Source organism: Hyaena hyaena, unplaced genomic scaffold (assembly GCF_003009895.1).
Source record: "Hyaena hyaena isolate Hyena2069 unplaced genomic scaffold, ASM300989v1 scaffold_206, whole genome shotgun sequence".
Lineage (NCBI taxonomy): Eukaryota > Metazoa > Chordata > Mammalia > Carnivora > Hyaenidae > Hyaena > Hyaena hyaena.
The window spans coordinates 604,201-628,488 of NW_024080840.1; the positions used below are offsets into that span (position 1 = coordinate 604,201).

The following is a 24,288-nucleotide window of genomic DNA, read 5'->3' on the forward strand; positions in this document are numbered from 1 at the left end:
GAAGCTGGAAAAGAGAGGCATCTGGGTGGCTCAGTCGGTTAAGCATCCAACTCTTGGTTTCAGCTCAGGTCATAATCTCATTGATGGATTCGTGAGTTCTAGCCCTGCACTGCCACTGCAGAGCCTGCTTGGGATTCTCTCCCTCTCTCTGCCCCTCCCCCACTCACGCTTTCTCACTCTCTTTCAAAATAAATAAATAAACTTTAAGACAAAGTCGTAAACAAGTAGCTAAAAAAGAAAAATAGTGATAGGATCATATCATGGAGTTAGGACTTATATGAATATAATAAAATATGTATTCCAGAATTCTATTCATTCGATGTGGGCAAGTGTGATACATTTGTGTGTGAAATGTGAGCTTTCAAGGAGCCAACTCAAAAGGATAAACATGATCAATTACATACATGCTATTAATTAAATGAAGTCACATTCCTTAACAGTCGGGATGGAGACTGGATTGGAGTTACATTAGTACACGTATTCCTCGATTAGAAAATTATGCTCTCAACAACCTCCTTGCCGTAGAGACGAGTTTCACTGGGCTGACCTAACGTCTTCCATCAGCATGAGCCAATGGCATACAACAACAAAAATACAGGATAAAGAAACTTTATGGGATCCTTGGTGACACGACACAAGTGCATAGTTTTCTGCTGGTTTGCGCTTAACCCCGGGCAGATTTGGGGACTTGTATACAAACATATACATTTCATATTTTTTTACTCAATCTTCCATAAATTTTGATTTGGAGTTGACCAACATTTTGAGATCGTTTATGGGAGTGAATTAAACATTTTATTGCCTGGCCATTACCTAGAACAAAACGTTTGTCTGACATCCGTTAACCAACAGTTATAACAGAGGGGAGGTAGTACCCTAGTGTAAAACTCCCTTGAGCCAAAAGGTGAGGGGCTTGCAAATGAGGATACCAACCATAGTTTGATCTCAAATTCTATTCGGGTAAAAGATCAGGGGTCGAGCAACCTAGCTCCTCCTGGCTGCAGCAAGCCCCTGAGATGTAAATCTTTAGTGAACATTGTGATTAGAAGGGTCAAAAACATGTTCTTCAAGTGACTGTTAAGCACCCCCCACCTCTAACCGCAAAATTCTCGCTTCTGTACACCGGCTTTGCCCCTCTCCCTATATAAACCCTGAGCTATGGCTCAATGGCGCGCTCTTCCAAGGACTCTTTGGGTGCTCGGGAGGGGCCGTCTGGCCAGACTAAAATAAACCTGAACAATCAACTCCTTTTGTGTTTGTGGGCTTTGTCCTAGGTGATTCTCCTTTGGAAAAGGTGGTCTAACACTAGTATCTTCCATTGGCACAGCATGGATTTCCACAAAGTGTGACCCAATCCTGGGTGACTTTGGACAGCACTGGTTCCAAAAGAACTCTCCCGTGGATCTTGGAAACAGATGGTCCAACGCACGGGTTGGGGGAGGGGGAATCATTAACTATCCTGTTTGGTAACAGATTCACTTTTCAGAAGCTGAGGTTCCATTGCTTTCTAATTAAGGCAGCTGTGCTGAGTCACATCTGTTTACTTCTTCAGCGTCACTCTCTTACTCTCTCCATCTTGCTCCCTGTGGCAGGAGGCTCTCTCCCCCCCCTCTGAATTCCACTTGGTTTTAGGGGCCCTGGTGGGAGATCAGAGGGAGGAAGGTGGGGGTAAGGATATTCACTCCTCCAGCCTCCTCCCTGCCGAAATGCCCCTCACTGGCTCTGCTCCCCTCTCGGCTTCTGCTCTTCTCAGGGAAACTGAAATGCCTGTTCTTGGTTCTGATAATCCTCTTCCCCTGCTCTCCCCCCCCCCCCCCCCCCCCCCCCCCCCCCCCCCCCCCCCAGGCCTCAGATAACAGCTATCCTGTTTCTATCCTATTTCTATCCTGAGCTACTACGCCCTTTCTGCGAATTCTTCACACTTCGCTTCTGTCTTCGCAAATAGGCCCTTTATTAACTATTTCTCGAATTATCCTCATGTGAATGTGTCATCTCTCGGCTGCTGGGTCCCTGACAGACTAACGCCTCCTGCTTTTGAAAGCCATGACTTCTCGTCTTTCTGCAATGCCATCAATTTTCATGGAAGTCGTTTCTGCCTGCCATTAGTTCTGACATTTCACCATTCCAGCTGGAGAAATACCTTGGATTCTTCCTCAAGCTCCAAGCCAACACAACACGAAAGGGCTCCTGTGTGGGTGTCCCTCCCACGGACAGCTGACTTGCACCACCTCGTTTCAGTGTCCAGCGCTTTCTCTTGCTATACAATCCGTTACCACAAAATACCACATCTATAAATATTTGGGAAAACTTAGAAGCACCTTGAAGGGTTCTGATTTTCTCGCCTCCCTCTGGCCTCCGGCCACTCAAACTGGCCCCACGAGCCACAGATGGGGAGAAGCCCACGGACACACAGGAACCGTCACAAATCTGCTGTGGTATGAAATACGTGTTCAGGCATGAACAGGGCTCCGTGGGTCACATGACAGTGAGAACAGTCAGAGGCCGGATCTGATTCAGTTATTTTCCAAATCACACCATGAGGTCTTTGCCTATTAAGCTTGATGCACCCCTCCGTGGGACCATGCAAGTAGGAAGAGATACATTCACCGATAGAATAACGTTTTTTAAAAAATGATTGCTATGGCCTCTGTGCCTCCCTGACAAGCACGGGCCGGGAGGGGAGAAAACGTAAGTTCAAGTCCTTATTTTACCACTTTCTCACTTCTGGATGACACTAACAGCTCATTTGCTGAATTGGTTTGTTTATCTACGAAGCTGGGGTAATAAAACTGGCCCTGTTTGTTTCAAATGGCAACTGGGTGGAGCAGACTTCAAATAAGACTTTAAATAAGACTTATGTAAAGTCTGCTCTGGGTAGGGCTGGCCAGAGGTGGAGAGGGAGCTGGGGGTGGTGGGGAGATTCTGGAGAAAAAAATAATTTTTTCAAAAAGGAAGGGGCGCCTGGGTGGCTCAGTCAGTTAAGTGTCCGACTTTGGCTCAGGTCATGATCCCAAGGGTTGGGAGTTAAAGCTCTGTGTCAGGCTCTGGGCTGATAGCTCAGAGCCTGGAGCCTGCTTCGGATTCTGTGTGTGTGTCTCTCTCTCAGCCCCTCCCCTGCTCATGCTCTGTCTCTCTTGTTCTCAAAAATAAAGAAACATTACAGAAAAAAACTGTTTTTTAAAGGAGACCAAGGCCTGAATTAAAGTGCAGATTTCAAGAACTTCTAATGATACTTGATTGCCACCAATCATAACCCACCAAGTGATCAAACAGAATTACAAAAATAAATGAACACAGACTCAGGCCAAGTTTGGTCTCCAGGGTCGGTTCAGGGCAAAGCCAAGTAACCAGGAATAAACAAGGCAATGCTGTAGTTGATGGAATAGCAACTTACCTCGGAGAAAGGGCAAATGTGTGGAACTGGGTGACAGCCCATCCAAACAGCAAGACCCAGTGAGGGGGTAGCATGTGCTCCAAGAGCCTGATTCTTCTAAGTGCCTGAACATATATTACCCGACACTGAAAGGGTCGGATAATTCGTTACCTGTTTGTTTGTTTTTTTCTCCTAATTTTCAGCATCCACCGGGTATAAGACCCCATGTACTAATTCCTCAACCATAAGTCACAGACAGAAAAGTCTGGTTTTAGAAGGTCTCATGAAAACCATATAAAGATTTAATGGTGTCACTCACAGGGTGAAAAGGGAGTTCTTTCCCACAGTCTTGTCAGACAGAAAAAAAAAGGCCAATGTTACTAATGTAAAAAGAAAAGAATGCACAGAGATGATCATAAGAAGCAGGTCATAGGGAATATGACATCTATTGTGTTTCAAAGTCATTTTTATGTTAGGGAGTACCAGATAGCTCACCTCCCGCAGCTACAAGACAAGCTGTAGGTCCACACGTACAAGGATCAGGTTTTTTGCAAATACTGCTTCAAAAGCACAGGTGCCAGATCTCGCCCTCACTCACCCCTACTCTGCCTCTCCCCGCCCTGCGGCCTATCCCTGCTTGTATCTGTAAGAGACCAGACACAAAGAGTCTGTTTTCTTACCCCGCTTGGAAATTGCTTCCTTTTATCACCCTGCACAGCTATTATTTCCTTATTCCGAGACCCAAGGATCAGTATTTGTACACCGGCCCTCCCATTTTTATACAATTCAGATGGTGGTGAGTTTACAAAGGTTGACAGTTTCATGCTCCTTTAGCACGTCACTCAGGCTTTTGAATAGAACCCACGATCATGAATATTATGTGCCAACTTGGCTAGGTTATGGTGCCCAGTTATTTGCTCATACGCCAGTCTAGGTATTGCCGTGAAGGTATTTTTTAGATGTGACTAACACTAAAATCAACGGACTTTGAACAAGGCAGAAAAGCCACATTCTAAGGCTTCCTCGCGTTCTGAAAATATGGCTTGCTGCTCTCAAAACGATGTGGGAGCTGAGTGAGGGGGTGCAGCTGGAGGAGGGGAGGGCTAGGAGCCAATTTGTAGCTGGTATGTCATATTGCATATACTGTCAGCCCATTTCTGTTTTTTTTTTAATCTTTATTTATTTTTGAGAGAGAGAGAGAGAGCAGGGGAGGGGCAAAGAGAGAGAGGGACAGAGCATCCCAAGCAGGCTCCACACTGTCAGCACAGAGCCCAATGTGGGGCTCGAACTTATGAACCGTGAGATCATAACCTTGAGCCAAAGTCGGACACTTAATCGACTGGGCTACCCAGGCACCCCAGCCCACTTCTGTTTTTGAAAACCAAATTTACGTTTTTTTTTTTCCGGGACAGTCTTGATTGTGTCCTATGATCAAATTATGTGTCAGATGTTTCCAGATTTTTGGTTGCAAAAAATAGGACTATTTTACATTGCTTCCGTAATTACCTTCCTGGGTCCACAGTTTCCTTCACCTCACTCTTCTAGACAACTTGGCTGACGTCTTACCCTCTTCTTTGTCTTTCTAGATTATGACCTGCCTTGAACGCCTATCTCAAATTATACCCCTTACAGCCACAGTATGACTTTGGTGAGCCTTAGGCACTGTAACCTTCATGAGCTCCTTCCTTCATTAAAAAAAATCCAAAGCTAGTTTACATCTGCATTGATAGAAAAAAACCCTAGAATCCACACAGGAATATAATCATTTTTTTTTTCTTTAGATTTTAAAAGCAGTTCAGAGTTTCGCAGGGGCCCTTTAATGTGTCGGGGCCCCTGGGCACTCTACCTCCTGATGCTGGTAGAAAATAAACCACCTCCTATTCCCCCTCCATATGGATGGATGCCCATATGTATGGATGCCCCTCCTCCTAATTTACTGGTATTAACACACACTCTGGACACAGAAAGCTTTAAATTCAAATCCCAGCTTCTTCACTTTCTAACTGGAAACCACAGCAAGTGATTCAACCTTCTGAACATCAGCTTCCTTCCTTGCAGAATTCCTGTCATGGTTATATGAGCTGGTGCATCTATGGGCCAAGGGCTGGTGACAGGTAGCTATTCGTATTTATACACGTGTCGTCATGAACTATCTTGATTTACATGTTCCACTAGTATCTACCTCTTCGCCTATGTTTCGCTCCCTTATTAAACTGGAAACTCCCACTGGGCTGTAGACCAGTGGTTCTCACACTTCAGCGTGCATCAGAATCACCTGTGTTAAGGCACCGATTGCTGGACCCTACTGCAAGTTCTTGATTCAGGAAGAGTCTGGAGTGGGGTCAGTAATATGTATTCCTAACAAGCACCAGGTGATTCTGAGGCTGCTGGGGTTATTTGTTTAACTTAAAAAAAATTTTTTTTAAGTCATCTCTGCTCCCAGCGTATGACTTGAACTCATGAGCCCAAGGTCAAGAGTCGAATGCTCTACTGACTGAAGTCAGGCGGGCACTCCGAGGCTGCTGATTTTAGGACCCTACTTAGAGAATCACCATTTAGACAACTCTGCACCCTCTCAAAACCTAGCACAAAGGGGAAGCTTTTAAATAGATTTAGGGTTCATGATATAGGCAAAATGTAATACAAATGGCCCCAGGAAATTCTGCCCCCTCCCCCGATTGTGAGAAAATGTTCATTACTGTGTTCAGGGGCACAGAAAAATACAAGCCAAGAAACTGTATTAAAAGCAAGTGGGTGGAGTGGCACCACTGAACATGGTCATCTGTGGGGTGGCCAGGGGCACATGCAAAGCGCAGACGAGATGCCAACAATAGCTCAGCCAAGCCCAGGCTGCCTGAGTTCTTAGCTCAATCTCGAACAATGCCAGCAGGGCTGCTGGGATCCATCTGCTACTCTCTTTCTGATAACGGATCTGGGGTCCCTCTGGAAGGAAATGGCTTGACAGGAAGAAGGGAAGATGAGGCCAACTGAAGAAGTCTGGCTTTAAAAAGCTGCACTTGAGTAGCAGCTTTTAACTCTTTATGGCACCTTCCTAGCCCTTACTGTATACCCCTGCGATTCCTTCTTGTTTTTCTCTTCCTTTCATGGAGAAATGTCATTTGTGACCACCACAGCTCTCCCAGACACGGCTGTTTACACACAAACTAAGTTCACACAAATGTAAACTTGGAGAAAGACTTGAGATCCTCCGGCCCAACCCACCGATTTCACGGATGAAGAAATCTGAGCGTAGGGGTTCATCCTAAGATACATAACCGATAATGGCAGGGCCAGGCTGGACTCCAGATTCTTTGACTCACAGTGAGTATGTGGTATGCCTAGTGCTCTATACTCCCAAAATGAGTAGGAAAAAGGGATCTTGTTTTCTACTGTATTTTAAAGAGGAAAGAAGATATTCCCCTTTACTGGTCACATTTGCCCTTTGTCCCTGGGAGCAAGAGAGGTTCATTAGGACAAATGAAAAGAAATGAACGACCCTCAATGGTATCCACAGGACCTGGGGGCTTGAGGACAGAGATGGCATTCTGTCCCCTGCTATATATCCACTGGCTACCCAGAAACTCCCTACAAAGCAGATGCTCAGACACCATATGGTAAATGAATGAATGAATGAATGAACGAACAAATGAATCACTAGTCTGATGGTTGTCTGCCAGTCTTCCAGCCAATTGGGGAGTGAATGCTTCACACTGAGATTTTGAGCCTGCTGACGAGTCTCCTTAGTCCTGGTGCTAAATAAAGGTAATAATACCCGACACCTCAGGGGTGTTGGTTAAATCAGATACTGTGAGCAAACTGCTTGGTGCTGTGAATAAATATTAGTGCCTTCCCCTCTCTGGTTCCAGCTGCCTGTTGAGGAGTAAAATAGGTATTGAGTAGGTGGTGTAAGTAGAAGTATTGGAAGGGTAAGTACAGACTCTGGATGGAAATTGAAGGGGCTTTTTTGGGTGAAAATACACACAAAGCATCATTGTCTTCACGGCCACGTAGCAGCTGCTTGTCCTGACTATGCAGGAGCCATCTACATAGTCTTCGTATTCCACAGTCCTTCACCATTCCCCCAGTTTTCCAATACAATGTTTCTCAGGAAAAAGAAATAGATAAATCTAGCGTTCTGCTTACCCGTTCGGTCTCGGTGTCCTTGTTCTGGGCTCAAGAAACTCTGTCTCTTCCTCCATTTCCGTTTCAAGGATCGTGTTTTTCTGAGAAGGCTGCGGTGAAAGCATTTCCCATTCATTGTCATGGGTGACAGCCTGCATCATAACTGCATCTGGGTCAGCCTCGCCGCACCTCTTGCTCTTCCGTGACTGGCTGCCCAGACCAGAGGCCTCTTCCAGCGCTAAAGATTCCAGAGGCTTCATTCCTCCTAGAACTTGAATCTGGGGACCCTCGCCCAAGCCAGCATCAGAGGTTGACTCTGCATCTTTGCCAGCCCCTCCAGGTCCTGAGTTCCTATCTTCCGACGACTGATCAGCCACCTCCCTATGGCCCACGACCATCCAAGTCTGGTCTTGCCCAGGACTTTCAGGAGATGATCTCCTATCACTTTGGGGAGACCTTCTCTCTGCAGAATGATCTCGTCTTTCAGCTGAGGAGACAAGCTGACATGAATCTGGGAAGCCGGCCAGCTGAGTTCCTGACACCTCTGCTTCTTCAGAACCTGTGTGAAACTCTTCGAATTCAGATGTGTTTTCTCTCGCTTCACAGGTCTCTGGCTTTGCGGGTGAATTCTCTTCGTGGTTTACAAGTATGTAATCCATGTGTGGTCCATGATCGTCTTCATTCTTCTCCTGGCACCTTTCTTCCCTGCATTCTGCTGTTACCTGCTCAGGCCCTTTGGTAGGAGTTATTTTTTCTTCTTCCAATTCTGATATTCCCTTGCTGGCACCTAGAAGTGGAAGATGAAGAGGAGAAGGGGAGAACAAGGCTCTATTAACACATCACGAGATTTGTGATCTTTGCAAATGATCCATCTAAGGACGGAGAATTTAAGAAGTTTTTTGTTTGTTTGTTCTGTTTTATTTTATTTTATTTTATTTATTTTATTTTGGGAGAGCAGTTTAATTTTCCCATGGGTATTACAGGAAAAGCAGACACTATTGCTGCCTTAACACAGGACTTGGGGAGGCATGCATTGCAAATGAAGTTAGTTCCTCTTTTACCCGCAGTGGTAGGAAGAGCTCAGTTTACAAATATGTTAATTGCGTGAAAACAGCAGTTTCTGGGGGTTGGAGGGATGGGTTGTTTCTTACCATTTGCTGGTCCTACGTCTCCACCTGCTGGCGAATCCGAATTATCTGTTTCTACTTCCCAGTCGATGTGTGACGGAGACAATTCAAGGTTGGAGTCAGCTCCTACTTCCAAAGAAACGGACTCAGGGTCTTCATGAATATGCAGGACAACCAGTTGGCCAGGCTGTCGGTCTGGGGTCTCGGCGTGATTTTCCTTGCCTTCTTGATCGGGAAGGGCAGAAAGCAGCATCTCGGCCGCTTCGCTCCCTAGGGACTCATCCTCTGGAGAACCAGGTTCCTCTGTTGTTTTGACACCAACAGTAGGTTCTGTGAGATAGGACAAATCAAAGGGAGGTGTGTAAGGTGCCAGCGGGTGCTTCAGTTGGTCTTCTTCCAAGGGAGGGTCACCACCATAGAGAAAATATTCAGGCTCTTTCATTAAATCTTCATCGATATTTTGGCCCATGACATCATATTCGAAATCACCCCAAGAGGCTTCGGATGAACAGATATCTTGCTTCCCTGCATCCCCGTCGACTGGTGTTTCTGGATTGCCCTCTGATAATGTCAGTTTACTCATGTCATCTATTGTGCCCGTGGATGTGTTAAGACCTGAGGCATCGCTGAAACTGTGGTCAAAGGCAGCTTCGCTAATGTCCAGACAAGTGTCTGAGGCTAGCAGGGCATCAGGAACAGTGACAGAATTCTCAGTAGCAAAAAGTTGCTCATGGTCCGACAAGGCTCCTACATCTGTCTGGCTTTCAGGAGAGAAGCCCTCTGACATCAACAAGCTGTTGCTGTCCATTATAGGCTCCTGGAGAGTTACAGAAATACCGGTCCCCATGCTGTCAATCATTGGGATTGTTCTGTCAGCGAGTTCCAAAGTTGGTGCTACATCAGAGGCAGCAACGTTCTCTGATGTTTTTAAACCTGTATTGTTTTCACTGTTTATTTCAGAGGGTTCAGGAGAACCTTCGCGAGAGGTAGGCTGAGATGAGCCACTTAGGTTCACTTGATCACTGATCGGAGGCAGTGGAATTACATTTTCAGAACAGAGTTCTGAATTGTACGGGATAAATTCCTGCCCAGGCTCCTGATTGTGCTCTTCGTCCATCTTTGGCTCAGTGAGATATAACTCACTGGCTTCCCCTTCCGGTCCCACTCCAGCCCTGATGAGCTGCTCAGTCTCTTGCTTTGCTTCATAACCATGGCATATATCAGGGCTGTTGGAAGCCTGAGAATTGCTGTCATGGTCACAGTGGGTCAGTATATCTGGATTCTCACCATCTGCTTTCAAACCGAAGGGCTGCTTAGCATCTATCCACAAATCAGGCGACGCCGAGGCCAGTTGCCCACCCTCCTGGAAGTTGCCATGTAAAATATCTGGAACAAATGTGCCTTGGGGGCCCTCACTAGAAGTAGAGATATCCCACTCAGAGCCTGACTTCTTTATCAACTGGGCAGAAGAACTGACAGCCGGGAAATCTCCTGAGGCAATGCTTGAATTTGTTATTTCACTGGAGTATGATTTTTCTTCTTCCCACCAATTTGTTTCTTGACATTCCACAGTCAAAACATTAGATACAACACATTCATTTTCATCTGTGGGAGTAAATGTTGCGTCTGGCTGATCCCAGATGGACAGCACTGTGTTCTGACACTGGCTATCTTGGGTAGGTGTTTCAGAAGTCAGCTCTTCGCCAGCAGAAGACACGAAGGTTTGCTCTCTAGAATCCTTTTCTTTAATTTGGTCCAATATTACAAGCTGGCCAAGCTGATCAGCTTCCAGGTCTGGCTGTCTTGGTTGAATGTTCCAGAGTTGCTCATGGGAGCTCTCCTCATTGCTATCCAGAAAGGGTGACAGATGTTCATCACTGAAGGGATTAGTGCAATGCATTTCTATGGGTTCAATATCACCCTGGATGGGTACTCCCCAGGGACTCACTTTGTGGTATACTGAAGAACTCATCTCTAACACACTACTTGAGTTAGGCAATTCCCTTTCAAATGTGTTCTCAATGGGTCGTCCTTCCTGTAGAGAGCCATTCCACCACTCGGTGCTCTCAGCTGAGAAGCCAAGCATTTCCAACTTGGAATAATTCTCATTCTTTGATTCACTTGTGGGAGATATCTGCCAGATGGTATCTCCCGTCTTCCCTGTTTCAGGAGAAGATCTCATCTCCATATCCACTGCTGTAACCTGTAGTTCAGTCTCCTTTAGCGGTGAGAAATTCCAGTGATAGGGGCTGCTTTGTTGATCATCACAGAACGGGTCTGACTTGTTCTCTGTTGATTCTGAATTGCCTCCATACGCAGGACATTCCCCAGACTTGGGGTCAGCAGTGACCAATACCAGATTAGGTTCATTCAGTGAATCCCAAGCTCTGGGTTCACTCTGAGCAACTTGGCAAGTGCCCAAATGGATCTCTTTCTCCACTGACTCTTCATCACCTATGCTGTCATCATCAGAGCCTGAGCTTGTTGAAATGAAGGCATCCTCTGGCTGCACAGTTGTAGGAAGGTCTTCGTCATTTTTCTCCTGATGGCTAACTACTAGATTTCTTTCCCGATATGCATCGGAATGTTCAGAATATTTGCCTGTCTCAGGGCTGGATACAGAGGAAAAGGAATCACCATCTGCTGAGTCATTCCAAATCTCTAAAAATTTAGGAACCTTGAGATCTAAGCTCTTCTCAAACTTGTCCATTTTGTTTTTGCCCAGGTCCTCCATTTCAGTAATTGCTTCTACTTGGCCATCAGTAGTAATTAGTTCAGACTCTTGGTGGCTCTGTTTGCTCCAGTCATCTTGATTCTGCTCCTGATCCCCCATATTTGGTCCATGGTCCCAGGAAGGCAATGGAGCTGAAGAATCATTTAGGCCAGGGCTCGATGCACTCGAGTGTGTATACTCACTAGAAATACTATCTCTGCGATAATTTCCTGACGAAATAGCTCCTGGAAGGCTGTTTTCAGTACTTTCAACTTCAAGATTCTTAGTAATCTCAGAATTTGGGAAATTGACCTGCACGTCGTTATCTACAGAGCCATCCCAAATGTCAAGGCTTTGGGGACATTCACGGGGTGGCTCTTGGTTCACTCTCTCTGGTTCCAGAATGTTACACTCTTCAGTTTTCTCGAGATCCATTTCAGGTAAAGATACAGTTTTTGTTAAATTCAGCCCAAGCCCACCGGAAGTGTCAGTGGCTTCCTCTGAATTTCTGTGATACGTGAGGTGGTTGTCACAGGTCTCTTCCGCCTGCAGGTCATTTGTGGGCACTTCTGTGTGCACATCGCGGGGATCTGGACTGTAAGACTCCCTCTCATGCTCTAAAACCTCCTGGGGCTCCTCAGTCTGAGGACTGGAAGGGACTGAAAGAGAGCTGATTTTGCCAGATTCATCACAGATTTCTTGATGTGCAGATACAACTGGGGAAGAGCCTTCTTGGTCGCTTTGCCCTTTTCCAGACCTCTCCGAAGCTCCATCCAACGTCTCCTCCTCACAGAGGTGCTCTCTAGCAGTGGCTCCATGGGCTTCCTCCTCACTTTTGCTTTGTCCAAAGCTAGGACCTCTCCATGGATCGGAGTGTCCAAAATGCCCTGGATTCTCAAGGTTGGTTGCCAAGGATGTTGCATCACTTGGCAAGGTTCCTCTGCATGTGTCCTGCTTATCGGGATCAAGGGCATCTGACTCATTGGCTCCAGAGGTTTCTAGCACATCTGGGATACAACTGTCTTTAATTTTTTCTGATGAGCTGGGAGTTCCGGGAGGAGATCTGTGTTGTTCAGAACCCGTAACATATGATGGGCCTGGTAAGATTAATGAAGACATGTCATTGTCTCTCATGACGGAGTCCCAAAGACTATTTGCGATCAGCTGTCCACTTTTTTCATTCAACGTGTGATACTCATTGGCCAGAGTGTCCTTGTTGTGCTCAGAAGAAGCAGGGAGTTCCCAGTCTCCCTGATTTGCTTCCTGATACTCCACACCCCATGGCTCCAGCTGTCTCACTGAAAATCGGGTTTCTGGTTCGGTGCTTTCAGTCGCATATCCTTGTGCTTGACCTTCGCTGGAGATGGCCACACCTGCGCTACAGTCATCCCAGTCCAAATCGTTATCCATATCAGAGATGGTCGCAGTGGACTGCGTGTCCTCCAGAATCACTCTGTTCCACAGGTCAAGGCTGTCAGGGGCCATCTGGCGGGAGTTAGTGCTGCTGTGTAGGAGCGTGAGCTGTCGATTTGTTTCATTGTACAGCTGCATCACACTGGGGTCGTCGTAACTGGACAGGCTGCTTTCCCCGAGGTCGTCCTCCATGGAGATGTTCTTATCATCTGTGGGCTCCGTCCCGAGTAAATCCCTATCGGAGCTGTAAGTGACATTTGCTTCAGAACTTTTATCTGCATCAGGTGAGCCCCACATTTCTAGGTTCCCAGGACCTGAACTAATTCGATTTCTAGGTGGCTGCTGGGGTGACTGGGGAGGCATTTCAGTCTCCCTGGTGGCAGAGTTAGCATCTTTGGACTCAGACCCTCCCTCTTGAGCAAATTGCTTGTTTTCTGTTTCTTTTTCTTCTCCAGCAAATGTTGGCGAAGTATAGGAGTCAGATGTGGAGTAGTTGGTATCTAAGGGGGAGGGCACCGAATCTTCCCCTATGTTGGATGCACTGTAATCGGGACATTTGTATAAGAAAGAATCTTCCCACGGCGCCAGGACGTCTGACCCTCCTTTCTTGATACCTTCCTCAAAAAGGTTCCAGGAGTCTACCTTTTCATACTCCTTCCCCCTGATTTGTGGATCCACTAAGCCATTCTGATCTTCCTTTGTTGGTTTAGAATTATTCCACGCATGATCCAGATTGGATCTGGGATTTCCAGATATAAGGATATTATCCCTGGAGTCGTGGTTCTTCTTGCTCCAGATTTCTGGAGCTGCTTCATTATTTGCTTCACTGGGTGAATTGTCTTCCGAAGGAAAAGAAAACCCACTTTTTGCCATGGCCCATTCACTCGGGTCCCTTGCAGAAGGTGTCTCGCCGCTCGTGGGATGCAGATTCCAGTTATTTGTCAAGGCTTTGGCACCCTCTTCTTTACCAAATGCACTCCAGCCTGGGAATGACACCACAGCAGCTGATTCCCCATCTTCTGTGGGGTTTCCCCACGGCTCCGGCATCGCTGTGGGAGAGCGATCAGAACGCCACAGGGCAGCAAAGTCTTCTATCAGGTGGTTTGTTCCCTGAGGAGAAGCACTGGGCAAACTCGATTTCTCTGTGGGCATGCTCTGAAACTGCAAGTGGTCCTCGTTTGGGTCTTGAATATTATTGCTGCCCAGCCCAGGCTGACCAAATTCAGGCTCCCAGGGACTTGACTTTGGGAATTCGAGACTCTTTGGTTGAAATATAGAATCTGAGGCTCTCCTATCAACTGGGCTTGGCTTATGGTCTTTCCATGACTCGGGGCTCTGGAAGACAGACTCTTGTTCACTGGAACTCCATGCATCCGCAATATTTTTAGAGTCAATTTCCAAACCACCCCACCAGCTGCTGCACCGCGCACGGGTCTGAGGTGGCCCTAGGTGACCCGTGTCTACTGCTTTTGGGGTCACATCTTCTGGATAGAGTAGGGCTGGTTCTTCTGTGGATGGTGAGCTTTCTACAAAGCTGTTCATAGGTGTTGGTGGGATCCTCTTTCCAATACTTTTCAGCCTTTCTGGGGAAGGAGACTTACCTTCCATAAAACCTGTCAGGCTCACTTTTCTTTCAGAGTTATCCTTGGGACTTTCTTGTCTCTGAACAAATTCCTCATCAAATTCCACAAGGTTATCTTTGCCAGCCTCTGACAGAAGCGAACTGGATGAATATTTGGACAGGTCCGTCCCTATCCCATTGATTTCTTTAGGCCCCGTCGGGGGTTGTCCTTCTGATGAATCACTATTGGGGAAGAAGTCATCTGTGGGAGAGTAGTCTGCAGAATGAGAAGATGGTTGGGACTGCCCAGAAGCCAGGGGTGCTGGGTCAAAGGTGAAGAGGTCAAAGGCTTCACTGTGTTCTCCAGACCGGGCGTGCTCCTCCGGTACTGCTCCTTCGGGGATGGGACTATAGGAGTCAAACCCTGGGAGAAGGCTGTGGTGAGGCCCTGCCCCTTCTCCCACTGGACTGTCATCACTGAGGAAAACCGAGCTCTCCTTGGATGAACGGCTGCTCCTAATGGTGGCCAACCCGCTATCTGGACTGACAAGGTCGATGTTTACATCCACCTGAGCCTGGTTAGAATCATTCAGATCTGGAGGGTTTTCTATGAAATTCACGGAGCTGGGCTGGGGCTCTATGTCAGAACCGTATAGCTCCATAATCCCGGAAGATCCCTGGGACAGCGGGGCGCTGCCTGCCACAGCTTCTGTCGAGGACGTCCGGCTGTTGGAGACCATCTCTGGACACCTCCTGTTGATGACTTCCTTGACAAGAAGAACCACCTGATCACAGGTCACCAAAGGGTTCTCCTGCTGGTACACCAGGATCTCATCACAGCCACATTCAAAGGGCTCCAGCTCCAGGCAAGGGGTCTGGCTTTCTTCCAGTTCACAGCAGATCTGTCAGGGAGGCACAGGGGTCTGTGTGAGCACTCAGGCACTGCCTGCCCTTGGCAATGGGTCTTTCTTAATTTTTCTTAATATAAAATCAATCTGTGTTCATCTGTCTACGAAGAAGATCTCAAACAACTGAAAACTGCCTAACGTAAGACACGGAAAGTCCCGCTTCCTGTACCACTGACTCTTTCTACAATCCCATCCAACTGACTCTTCTTTTAACTCAAAATCCCGCTGCTCAAATTTGGTTGCTTCTGAAAGTTGCAGGTTAAGAGATGTCAACCTTTTCTTGTCGTAATAGGATACCATCTTCCAATGGGAGTGCAACTCAAGTTTGCAAAAAGCAGAGAGAATGCTGGTTGCCGAGAAGAACTAGGGGGACACGTGTAAGAATAAGGGGCAATCGGGTGGGCGAAGGGCTCTGGTTTAGGGCCAGGCACCCAGGACCTGCATTTGCCTCGGAAAGCCTCATAAGGAGAAGGAAAACATAATAAAGAGAAAGGTACCAGAGGTGGAACTTTTCAACAGCACTCGGGCCCCAACTACCTCTTCCCTCCCCAGGACGCATCGACAGGGAGCCTGGAACAGACAAAGCTCACCTGGGAGGCCAAGAGAATGTGTGACAGCTGGTGTGAGGCCAGAACCAGGATGCAGCTCTAGGATTTTTAGGAAATGTCAGGGATATTTTGCACAGTGGGCTTTTGAAATGGCCCCACCGGATTAGTGAAGGTAATAGCAGCAATAGTAATAATAAATACAGGGCTCACATAGACGATGATGATGATGATGCTAATAAACACTTATTGAGTGTTTCCATATGCCAGGCACAGACAGTTTAAAGGTTTTATGTGCATTATTTTCTTTAATCCTCAAAATAATTCTGTTACAAGATAAGGATTCTTTGTCCCTGTTTTGCCAGTGATGAAATAGAGACACAGCAAGGTTAAACAACTTGGAGTTAACAAGTGAAGAAGCCACATTTTGAACTCTGCAGAGGCTGACCTTTCATCAACTGTGATCATGTGGACACAGGATTCCTCTAGTGTAGTCTTCACCTTGTGCTGCTCAGAGGAACTGTCTCTAAGGTGATGGCTGGGGAAGGCCATGGGGAAGAAGAGAGGCAGGGCAGAGCGGGTTCAAGGCCATGGGGAAGAGGGGAGGCAGGAGAGAACAGGTTCAAGGGCATCTGATCCCTTTACCTGCTCTCCCGCTTTTGTCTGTTTTAGATTACTCAATTTTAAAACTGATTTGCTTCTAAAAGTGATTTGAAAACCACCATGTTGGAGGCTTAGGAGATATAAGTCTGTCCCTAGGAAACCAGTGACCAAAGATGAAATAGAGCTTTGGAACCCAGTGCAGACAAAAAGCATTGAAAAAGCCACAGGCTGGTGAGGCAGTGCACAGATGTGTGAGGGTCAGAAAGGAGGGTACAAAACACATCTGGAGCAGGGGCTCTTCCATATTTGGACTTGAGAATGCACAGAGGAGTCTGTAAGTGCCTACAGTCACATGCAAAACAGCCAAGATGGATCTCCTGGGGAACAGAGAGTGACGATGTAGAAGAAGAAAGGAGTCAGGACTGTGCGTAGCCACCTGCGGATAGACAGGTGTCTAATCTGTTAATGAGGAAAGATTAGTGAGCAGACTGTTCTAGGTTCATGTCATCCGTAATTATGATGAATCATGTAGGTTCTCATATTAGTTCTTAAAGCATTCCCGTGCCCTATTTTGATTTTGTCTACCTCTTATATTATTTCCAAAACGTTCGGTTAAAAAAGTCAGTTATCAACCAAGAGGAGCTGGCTAATTAACCAATTAGAATTTTAGTGGTTGGAGACAAATCAACTTTATCAAAGCATTAGATCACTGGTGACTAAACACTGGGCACCAAATAGGTATTTAGACAAGGACTAAGCCTCTTTAGGTATGACCAAATAGCAGCCTTCTAAGCAAACATTGTCCACAGGACTCGCCCTTCTTTGGGTGAAAAAGATATGCTCTTTCTCTTTTATAGATTTAGTCTCTAAGACAAATAGATATGGGGATCTTTTAAAAGGCCCTTGGTGGTCACGGGGGATGAAAGGTACAGGGAATATAGTCAACAGTATAAGTGTCGTATGATGACAAGAGCTAGTGACACTTGTGGGCACAGCATAATGTATGCAGTTGTTGAATCACTATATTCTACACCTGTCAACTAAACTTAGTACAAAAAATAAATAAAATAAAATAAAATAAAATAAAATAAAATAAAATAAAATAACACGCCCTGGGTGGAGGTAAAGGGGGTCAAAAGGTAGAAGCTTCCAATTACAAAACAAGGAAATCCTGGGGATGTCATGTACAGATGGCCACTGTGTTGCATATTTGAGAGTTGTTAAAAGAGGAGATCTTAAAAAATCCTCATCACATGAATATGTGTTTTGTAACTATGTATGACAATGCATGTTCACTAGACTTTGTGGGTACCACTTCAGACTATACACAAATATCAAATCATTAGGTCATACCCCAGAAACGAATACAATGTTGGATTCCCATTACACCTCAACTTTTCAAAAAGGGCCAATATTTATCTCACTGCCAATTCTAATTAGGTGATTTTTTTTTTGGCAATACAGCAGTAAAACTAAACACTAAAACTCTGAAGTCAAGTGTTGAGAATTAAACACAGATTTTTATCAATCAATGGCCCAATGTGCACAATACCCCCAACATTTCTTTCTCTTCCTTTAATAATATTTTATTTATTTCTTAAATGTTTATTTATTTTTGAGAGAGACAGTGTGAGTTGGGAGGGGCAGAGAGAAAGAGGGAGACAGGATCTGAAGCAGGCTCTATACTGACAGCACCTAGCCCGATGTGGGGCTTGAACTCATGAACTGTGAGATCACAACCTGAGCTGAAGTCTGACACTCAACTGACTGAGCCACCCAGGTGCTCCCACCCACATTTCTTAAAACTCACACTCTAGGACCTTATCTCTTGGGTCTCTTTCTCTGGGCCACCAGTGCGTCCCCATGTCCCACTGCGTGTTGTGACAGCCAGTAGGTTAGGAAGCAGTGAAATGGGCCAGAGTGAAGAAGGTCCTTACCTGACTGCACAACTCGAGGTTCTGGGAGTACACAGCAATCTGTCGTCTCGGCTGCTCTTCCTCTGACAGGTAGCTGGCCAGGAGGATGAGGACATCATAGCCGAACTTGTCTGCAAATGCTTTCAAGTCACTGCTGATATTGCTGTGAAACATACAGTTCTGAAACAACAACAGGCAATTTTATATTAATGCCAACCTGCCCGGCTTCCGGGAGTCATGCCACAAATCAGACGCAAGCCAGATAAACACACAGGCCTGCAAACTCTCGAGCTCTGGCTTAAAATGTCCTTTGCTTGTTTGTTTTCCTAACTCAAGAAAGGAAGGAGTCTTGGCCCTTATTAAGGCAGTTTAGACAAGGAACAAATATCTAAACAGTTTTCCTTCCTAAAATGTTTATCTGAATGTTAACTTTGTAAATATTACTTTTCCTTTTATTGTTCATAGGATGTAAGAATGGCTGCTGACTGTTATTACAACCTATCCCTAGAAAAATAGGAGGGAGCTGTTCTTTTTTTATAATTGTTTTCCAATGACTTATGACACCAAGAAGGACCCCTAAGGATGAAGCGAGCTGAGTTAATGCTCTGCTTTTTATTCCTGGGGAGACGCCCGGGAGATTTACGGAAGGACTCTGATGCCAGATCTTCTTGCTTCAAGTGGCAGCTAAGAAGGAATGAGTAATTTTGGAAAAGGAAGCCACCACCACACAGCACCCAGGCCTGTGGCTCACATCCTCTTCGAATATGTGCTGGTCTCTGAGTTGTATGAGCTGCAGTGAGAACCACTTTGTTGGCATAGTTGTTTCTCTTTCTTAAAGAAATGCAGTGAAGACCATAGGTGAGCCCCTAGCGTAATGCCTCGCATGTACTAGTGGCTCAGAAAAATGTTTTTGAATGACAAGAGAGATGTATCCCAGTATCAGCCTTTGCTACACAAACCTCTGTCACAGCATATAGATTCGATCATCATGTACTACCAATCGACAGTCCGTTGCACTACTCAGTGAAAATCATCACCATGGGCACTCAAGAGACACAAAGAACTCTTAATTTTTGTTCTGATACAAAAGTCATCAGCACTACCCAAGCCACTGGCGAGGTGTCAGAGTGATGCAGAAATACCACTGGAAGAGGAGGAGCCATGTACCCCCTCCTCCGACAGCCGCTGTGAAGAGCTAGACCGAGCCCTGCACGTGGGTGCAGATATTTTCCGTGCACAGAATACTGTTTGTATGTGGCAGCTCTTTAAACCAGTGGATTTCATATTTGTGCCTCAGATAATTTACCAGCTGCTTTAGAATATCTGTAACACATGCAATCTATAATTCTGCTGAGTTGAATCTCAACCATGAGGGGCCACATGAGATAGCTGCCAGATGTGCGAGCGCCGCCTGTCACCCGCGTCCCCACCTCAAGGAGTGTTTGTGGCCTACTTCTGCGGCAATCGCTCTCTCTAGGCATCTCACCAGACCATTTCCCTTTTTGGTTACAAGGCCTGGCACAGGGGAACTCACAAAGCTCTCAGGATATATCATTGCTGAACACCAAGGATCTATTGTACCCACTTGGTAGTGACATTTATGATGGGCAAATACAATAGCTTTTATAAACCTGTGTGTCCGAAAGCGTATTGTCAGTTTTCATGCTTTTTATTTATTGTCCAAGTGTCTTAACAAGTTATAAAATAGATACTTAAAGAAGGCAATTCACTCACAATAGAAGTAAATATTTAAAATATATTTAAAAGTTGGACCTCATGTCATACACAGTATACATTCTATAGATGAAATTATTCCAAATCATCATTCTCCCTGAAGACAACCTCAGTGCTGAGGTTTCTGCCATCATGAGTTAGAAAAGAAGAAGAGGGGCGCCTGGGTGGCTCAGTCAGTTAAGCAGCTGACTCTTCATTTCGGCTCAGGTCATGATCTCATGGTTTGTGAGTTCTGCACTGCCAGCATGGAGCCTACTTGGGATTCTCTCCCTCCCTCTCTCTCTGCCCCTACCCCGCTCATGGTCCCCTCCTCTCTCTCAAAAATAAATAACATTTAAAAATGAAGGAAGGAAGGAAGGGAGGAAGGAAGGAAGGAAGGAAGGAAGGAAGGAAGGAAGGAAGGAAGGAAGGAAGATATGGTCCTGAAGGAAAACAAGCATGGATGGCAAGTACCTACATCTTATCTCCTACATCCTCTAGACTAAAGGCTTTGGCCAAGAAGCTCAACAACTGTCCTTTAAAAACTTTTTTTTTTCATAATGTACATAAAATCCCCCACATGCAGTTATAAACCCTTGAAAGAAGGTACAACATTTCTAAGAGATTTTCACATATCATAACAATTATCACAAGACTGTCAGCTAGGTCATTTGAACAAAAGAAGGCAGGTTTTACTGGTGTCCAAACACAAGATGAGGATTCACTGCATGTGGCATTATTCAAAGCCATACGTGTGGAATGTTTGCTATTCAAAACTGTTGGCTGAGCTCCAATCTGTTTGGATTCTTCTGTGTGAAAATGACGGCTCTATGATCTTGCTGGACTCAAGTCCAGCGGCTCTGGCAACACCAAGCATCGTGTTAAAATGCAGAGTCTCAGGCCATCCCCCCAGACTTATTGAAATAGAAACTGCAAATTTTGGAAATTTTTTTCCAAAAATTCTAGGTGATTCAAACACGCATTGGAGATTCGAACGCACATTGGGAATGGAAAAGCATTTTCAAAAAGGGCGGTATTTCTTCACTGTTATTTTTTTTTCTTGTGAGAATACATATCTTTCTTTGGATTCTTTCACTGCTTGAACTAACTCTCACCCTCAGCTCCTTGTTCCTCACACCACTTTCAACATAAAAATCACCGCAGGGCAGGCTGTGTATTTCTGAGTCATTTTGCGACACGTTTGTATTTATTGGGTCCAGGATTGGGTCCAAGATTCTGTATTTTCATTAGGTGCCTCAAGATTCTTGGGACCAAGCTACATTGGGTGACACTCTCCCACTTTTCCTCCAGGTGGCCCCCAAAATCCATACGATCGTATGAGTATTAAAAAAAAAACATTTATGTGACTCGCTTAGGCACGTTGCATGTCACAGTGTCTCCAGAGCAGAGATCACCAACTGTGTCCTACATACCTTCCTATAACTCCCCAAACCGGAGGTGATCTCACCAGTGTGAGGACGTGGGGAGGATCGTGTTTCAAACAGAATCAAATGAGGGAATGAGTGAGAATCTTCAGGAATCTGGGAAGCAGAATCCGTTCTGCTTTTATGCCGGTGCTGTTTGCATAGGAGATAATTTATTATTGTCTTCTAGCTACACAGGGAGTCATGTGCCGTGACGGCTCTCTCATTGCTGACAAGCGAGGCTGGCCCTGAATAAATAGCACTTTATCATCAACACAACCCAACTGTAGATACAGGTTGGCATTTCGTTCCCCCCATCTGCCTTCTACCTGATAAATTACTGTTTTAGTTACATGTATACAAATACTATTTGTTAGTCTGCTCAAATGTCTCCAAAACGTCTCCGCCACCTTAAGCTAAAATTATATACATACACGTAGGTACATCTCACTCAGTTTGTCCAAGGTTTAGAAAATAAAGAGCTCCTACCTTAACTTACCAACCCTGCCCCAGCGCGCCACCTTCCACATCTGCACCACGACTTCCAGCCTGAGACGGCTGCACGGAATTGACAAAGTTACTTTAACTACTCATTGTGGCTGCGATCTGACTGGCAAAACCCCAACCTACCGCAGTACATCAGCTAGGGAGTATGTGAAATGCTCCTTGTCGTTGTCTTTGTGCCATTCATGGGTCCAAAGATTTGATCCTTAAACATTTTTAGAGGCCATGAGTCCTTTTGCCTGAATATTTTCCAGTTTGGGGATGAATGGGAAGACCCGGAAGTGGTGGGGAGAAAAAAAGGTTTATCATTTCCCAGCCTAAAGCTCAGGTGAGAGGTCGACGATCATGATGACACGGCACAGGCAAACAGAAGTGCTACGGTTCTCCTTTAATGTAACAACCGAGATAGCGACAGTGACAGCGTCCAAGAGACTTGCTACATTTGTGGTTGAAAGTCCGCAAACGCAGTGGAAAATTCCATGCTCTCACAAAACCCTGGTTTCGTTCTTTTTCCAGCGCTCTGAAAAACTCAGTCTTTATGTTCCATGCTGACAGCTGTAGTGCATTACATGAAATAAAGGCGATCTAAGTCATGGCTAGTAAACATTTGAGTACTTAAATGTGGATATTCCTTGAGAGAGAAAGCCCCACTGTCGTTTCATTGCTCATGTATTCCTCTCTTCGTTGTGTCCTGAATCCTGCTGTCGGATTTCTGCCTCTATCATCCCATTGAAACTGTTCTTCAAGGAAAAGTACCAGTCGCTTGCAGGACTCTATTTGACTTCTCCGAAGAATTCCACGAGGTTGATCCTCCCTCCTTCTTGAAACACTTCATTCCTTTACTTTCCTGCCCTCACATTCTCCGTGTTTTTTCTCCCAGCTCCTGGCTACTCCTCTGTCACCTCTGCTGGCTCCTCTTCTTTTTCAACCTCTAAATGTTCATGCCTCGGGCTGTGTTTCCAAGCCTCTTTCTCTCCTTTCTCTCCACCTTCTCTTTGGGGATCTCATCCAGTTGCTGGCTTTCAAACCATTGTCTGCCAGTGACAACAAGCTTCATCCATCTGAACCTGGCCCTTGTCGATCCACATGGTATTTCCACATCAATGTCGAATAAGTTTCTCAAATAAAATGGAACCTACCTCCACCCCAGGTTCCTCCATATCATTAAATGACACCAATTACTCAAGCTAAACATCTAGAAATTATTGATTCCTTTCTTTCCTCATCCACCGGCATGTCCTGTTAATGTGAGACCTAAATCTAACTGACTCCAGTTTAGAAAAAGCCTCCATCTTGAGAGTGAACTAGGCCTGGACCCAGTCCCAGGAAAAACTGCAGGAAGTAAGTAGGCAGCCTGCCCTTAGTTACTTCCCTAGCAACAGCAACAGCTAGGTTTAACAGAGGTGCCTATGTCCCAAGATGCTACGGTTGGCAGTTTGCGGTCAGGCCAGATGGGCCGAACCAATCGGGTACCGACAAGACAGCCTGTACCTATCAGGAGGCTGCCAAGCTGGAACGCCCCGAATTCCACTGTAACTGCAATAAAAAGCCCTGCAATCACGAGTTCGGGGCTCCATACCATCACCGCTGCACCGGGGTGCGTTGGAGTCCCTGCTCGAGCTTGAATAAAGACCCTCATGTGCTTGCATCAGAATCGGCTCCTTGGTGGTCTTTGGGGTTCTCGTGATCTGGGCATAACATTAACTATTTCTAAAACATAGTTCAAGTCCAAACACTTCTCTTTGTCTCTATTACTGTCCTAGCCATGGCCACCATCATCTCTTGCTTGACCTGCAGCAACAGCCTCCTGACTGGTCCCCTTGCAGCTGCTCTTGTCTCTTATAATCAGTTCTGCCTGCAGCATCAAAACAGAGCTTTTAAAAATGTCAACAGAATCACGTCACTTGTCTGCTTAAAAGCCACTCAAAAGTTTCTCAATGCAGTTATTATTATTTACTATCATTTTTTAAACTGGGAGGAGAGCGTTTTAATGTCCTCAAATTTGAGTAATTATCAATTAGTGAGAAAAAGTAATCATGGCAATAGAAAAACAGTTGAACATAAGACATTCACAACTGAAATACAAATGCCAATAAATAACTGAACTCATTGATGATCAAAGAAATCCTTTGATAATAAAACATTTCCTCTTCTCTTTTCCTATTATTGGCAAATAGTTGCAAAGGGGCATTCTCATATCCTGTTAGAAACATATTCTAAAGAAATAATCAGATATACACACAAAAGGTTTGTGGACAAAGCTATTCACTGGATCGGTACCTTGATAACTAAAAAGTTGAAACGACCTAAATGTTCAACAATAGAGAAATGGTTAAATTAATTATGAAAGAGTCGCACAAAAGAAT

General features: G+C 45.5%; 1 protein-coding gene across 2 annotated transcripts in view; it reads right to left on the reverse strand.

Moving 5' to 3' along the window:
• PRUNE2 (prune homolog 2 with BCH domain) overlaps positions 1–24,288 on the reverse strand; it is a 254,834-nt gene that overhangs the window by 71,928 nt on the left and 158,618 nt on the right. The window contains exons 7-9 of one of the 2 annotated variants that reach the window (XM_039242178.1): positions 18,303–18,461; positions 8,647–15,211; positions 7,517–8,282 (exon numbers count right to left, since the gene is read on the reverse strand). In XM_039242178.1, coding sequence (XP_039098109.1) covers positions 7,517–8,282; positions 8,647–15,211; positions 18,303–18,461 — 7,490 coding nt within the window. Of the gene's footprint in view, positions 1–7,516; positions 8,283–8,646; positions 15,212–18,302; positions 18,462–24,288 lie in introns of those variants that run through there. The other variant, XM_039242177.1, reaches the window with a different exon arrangement.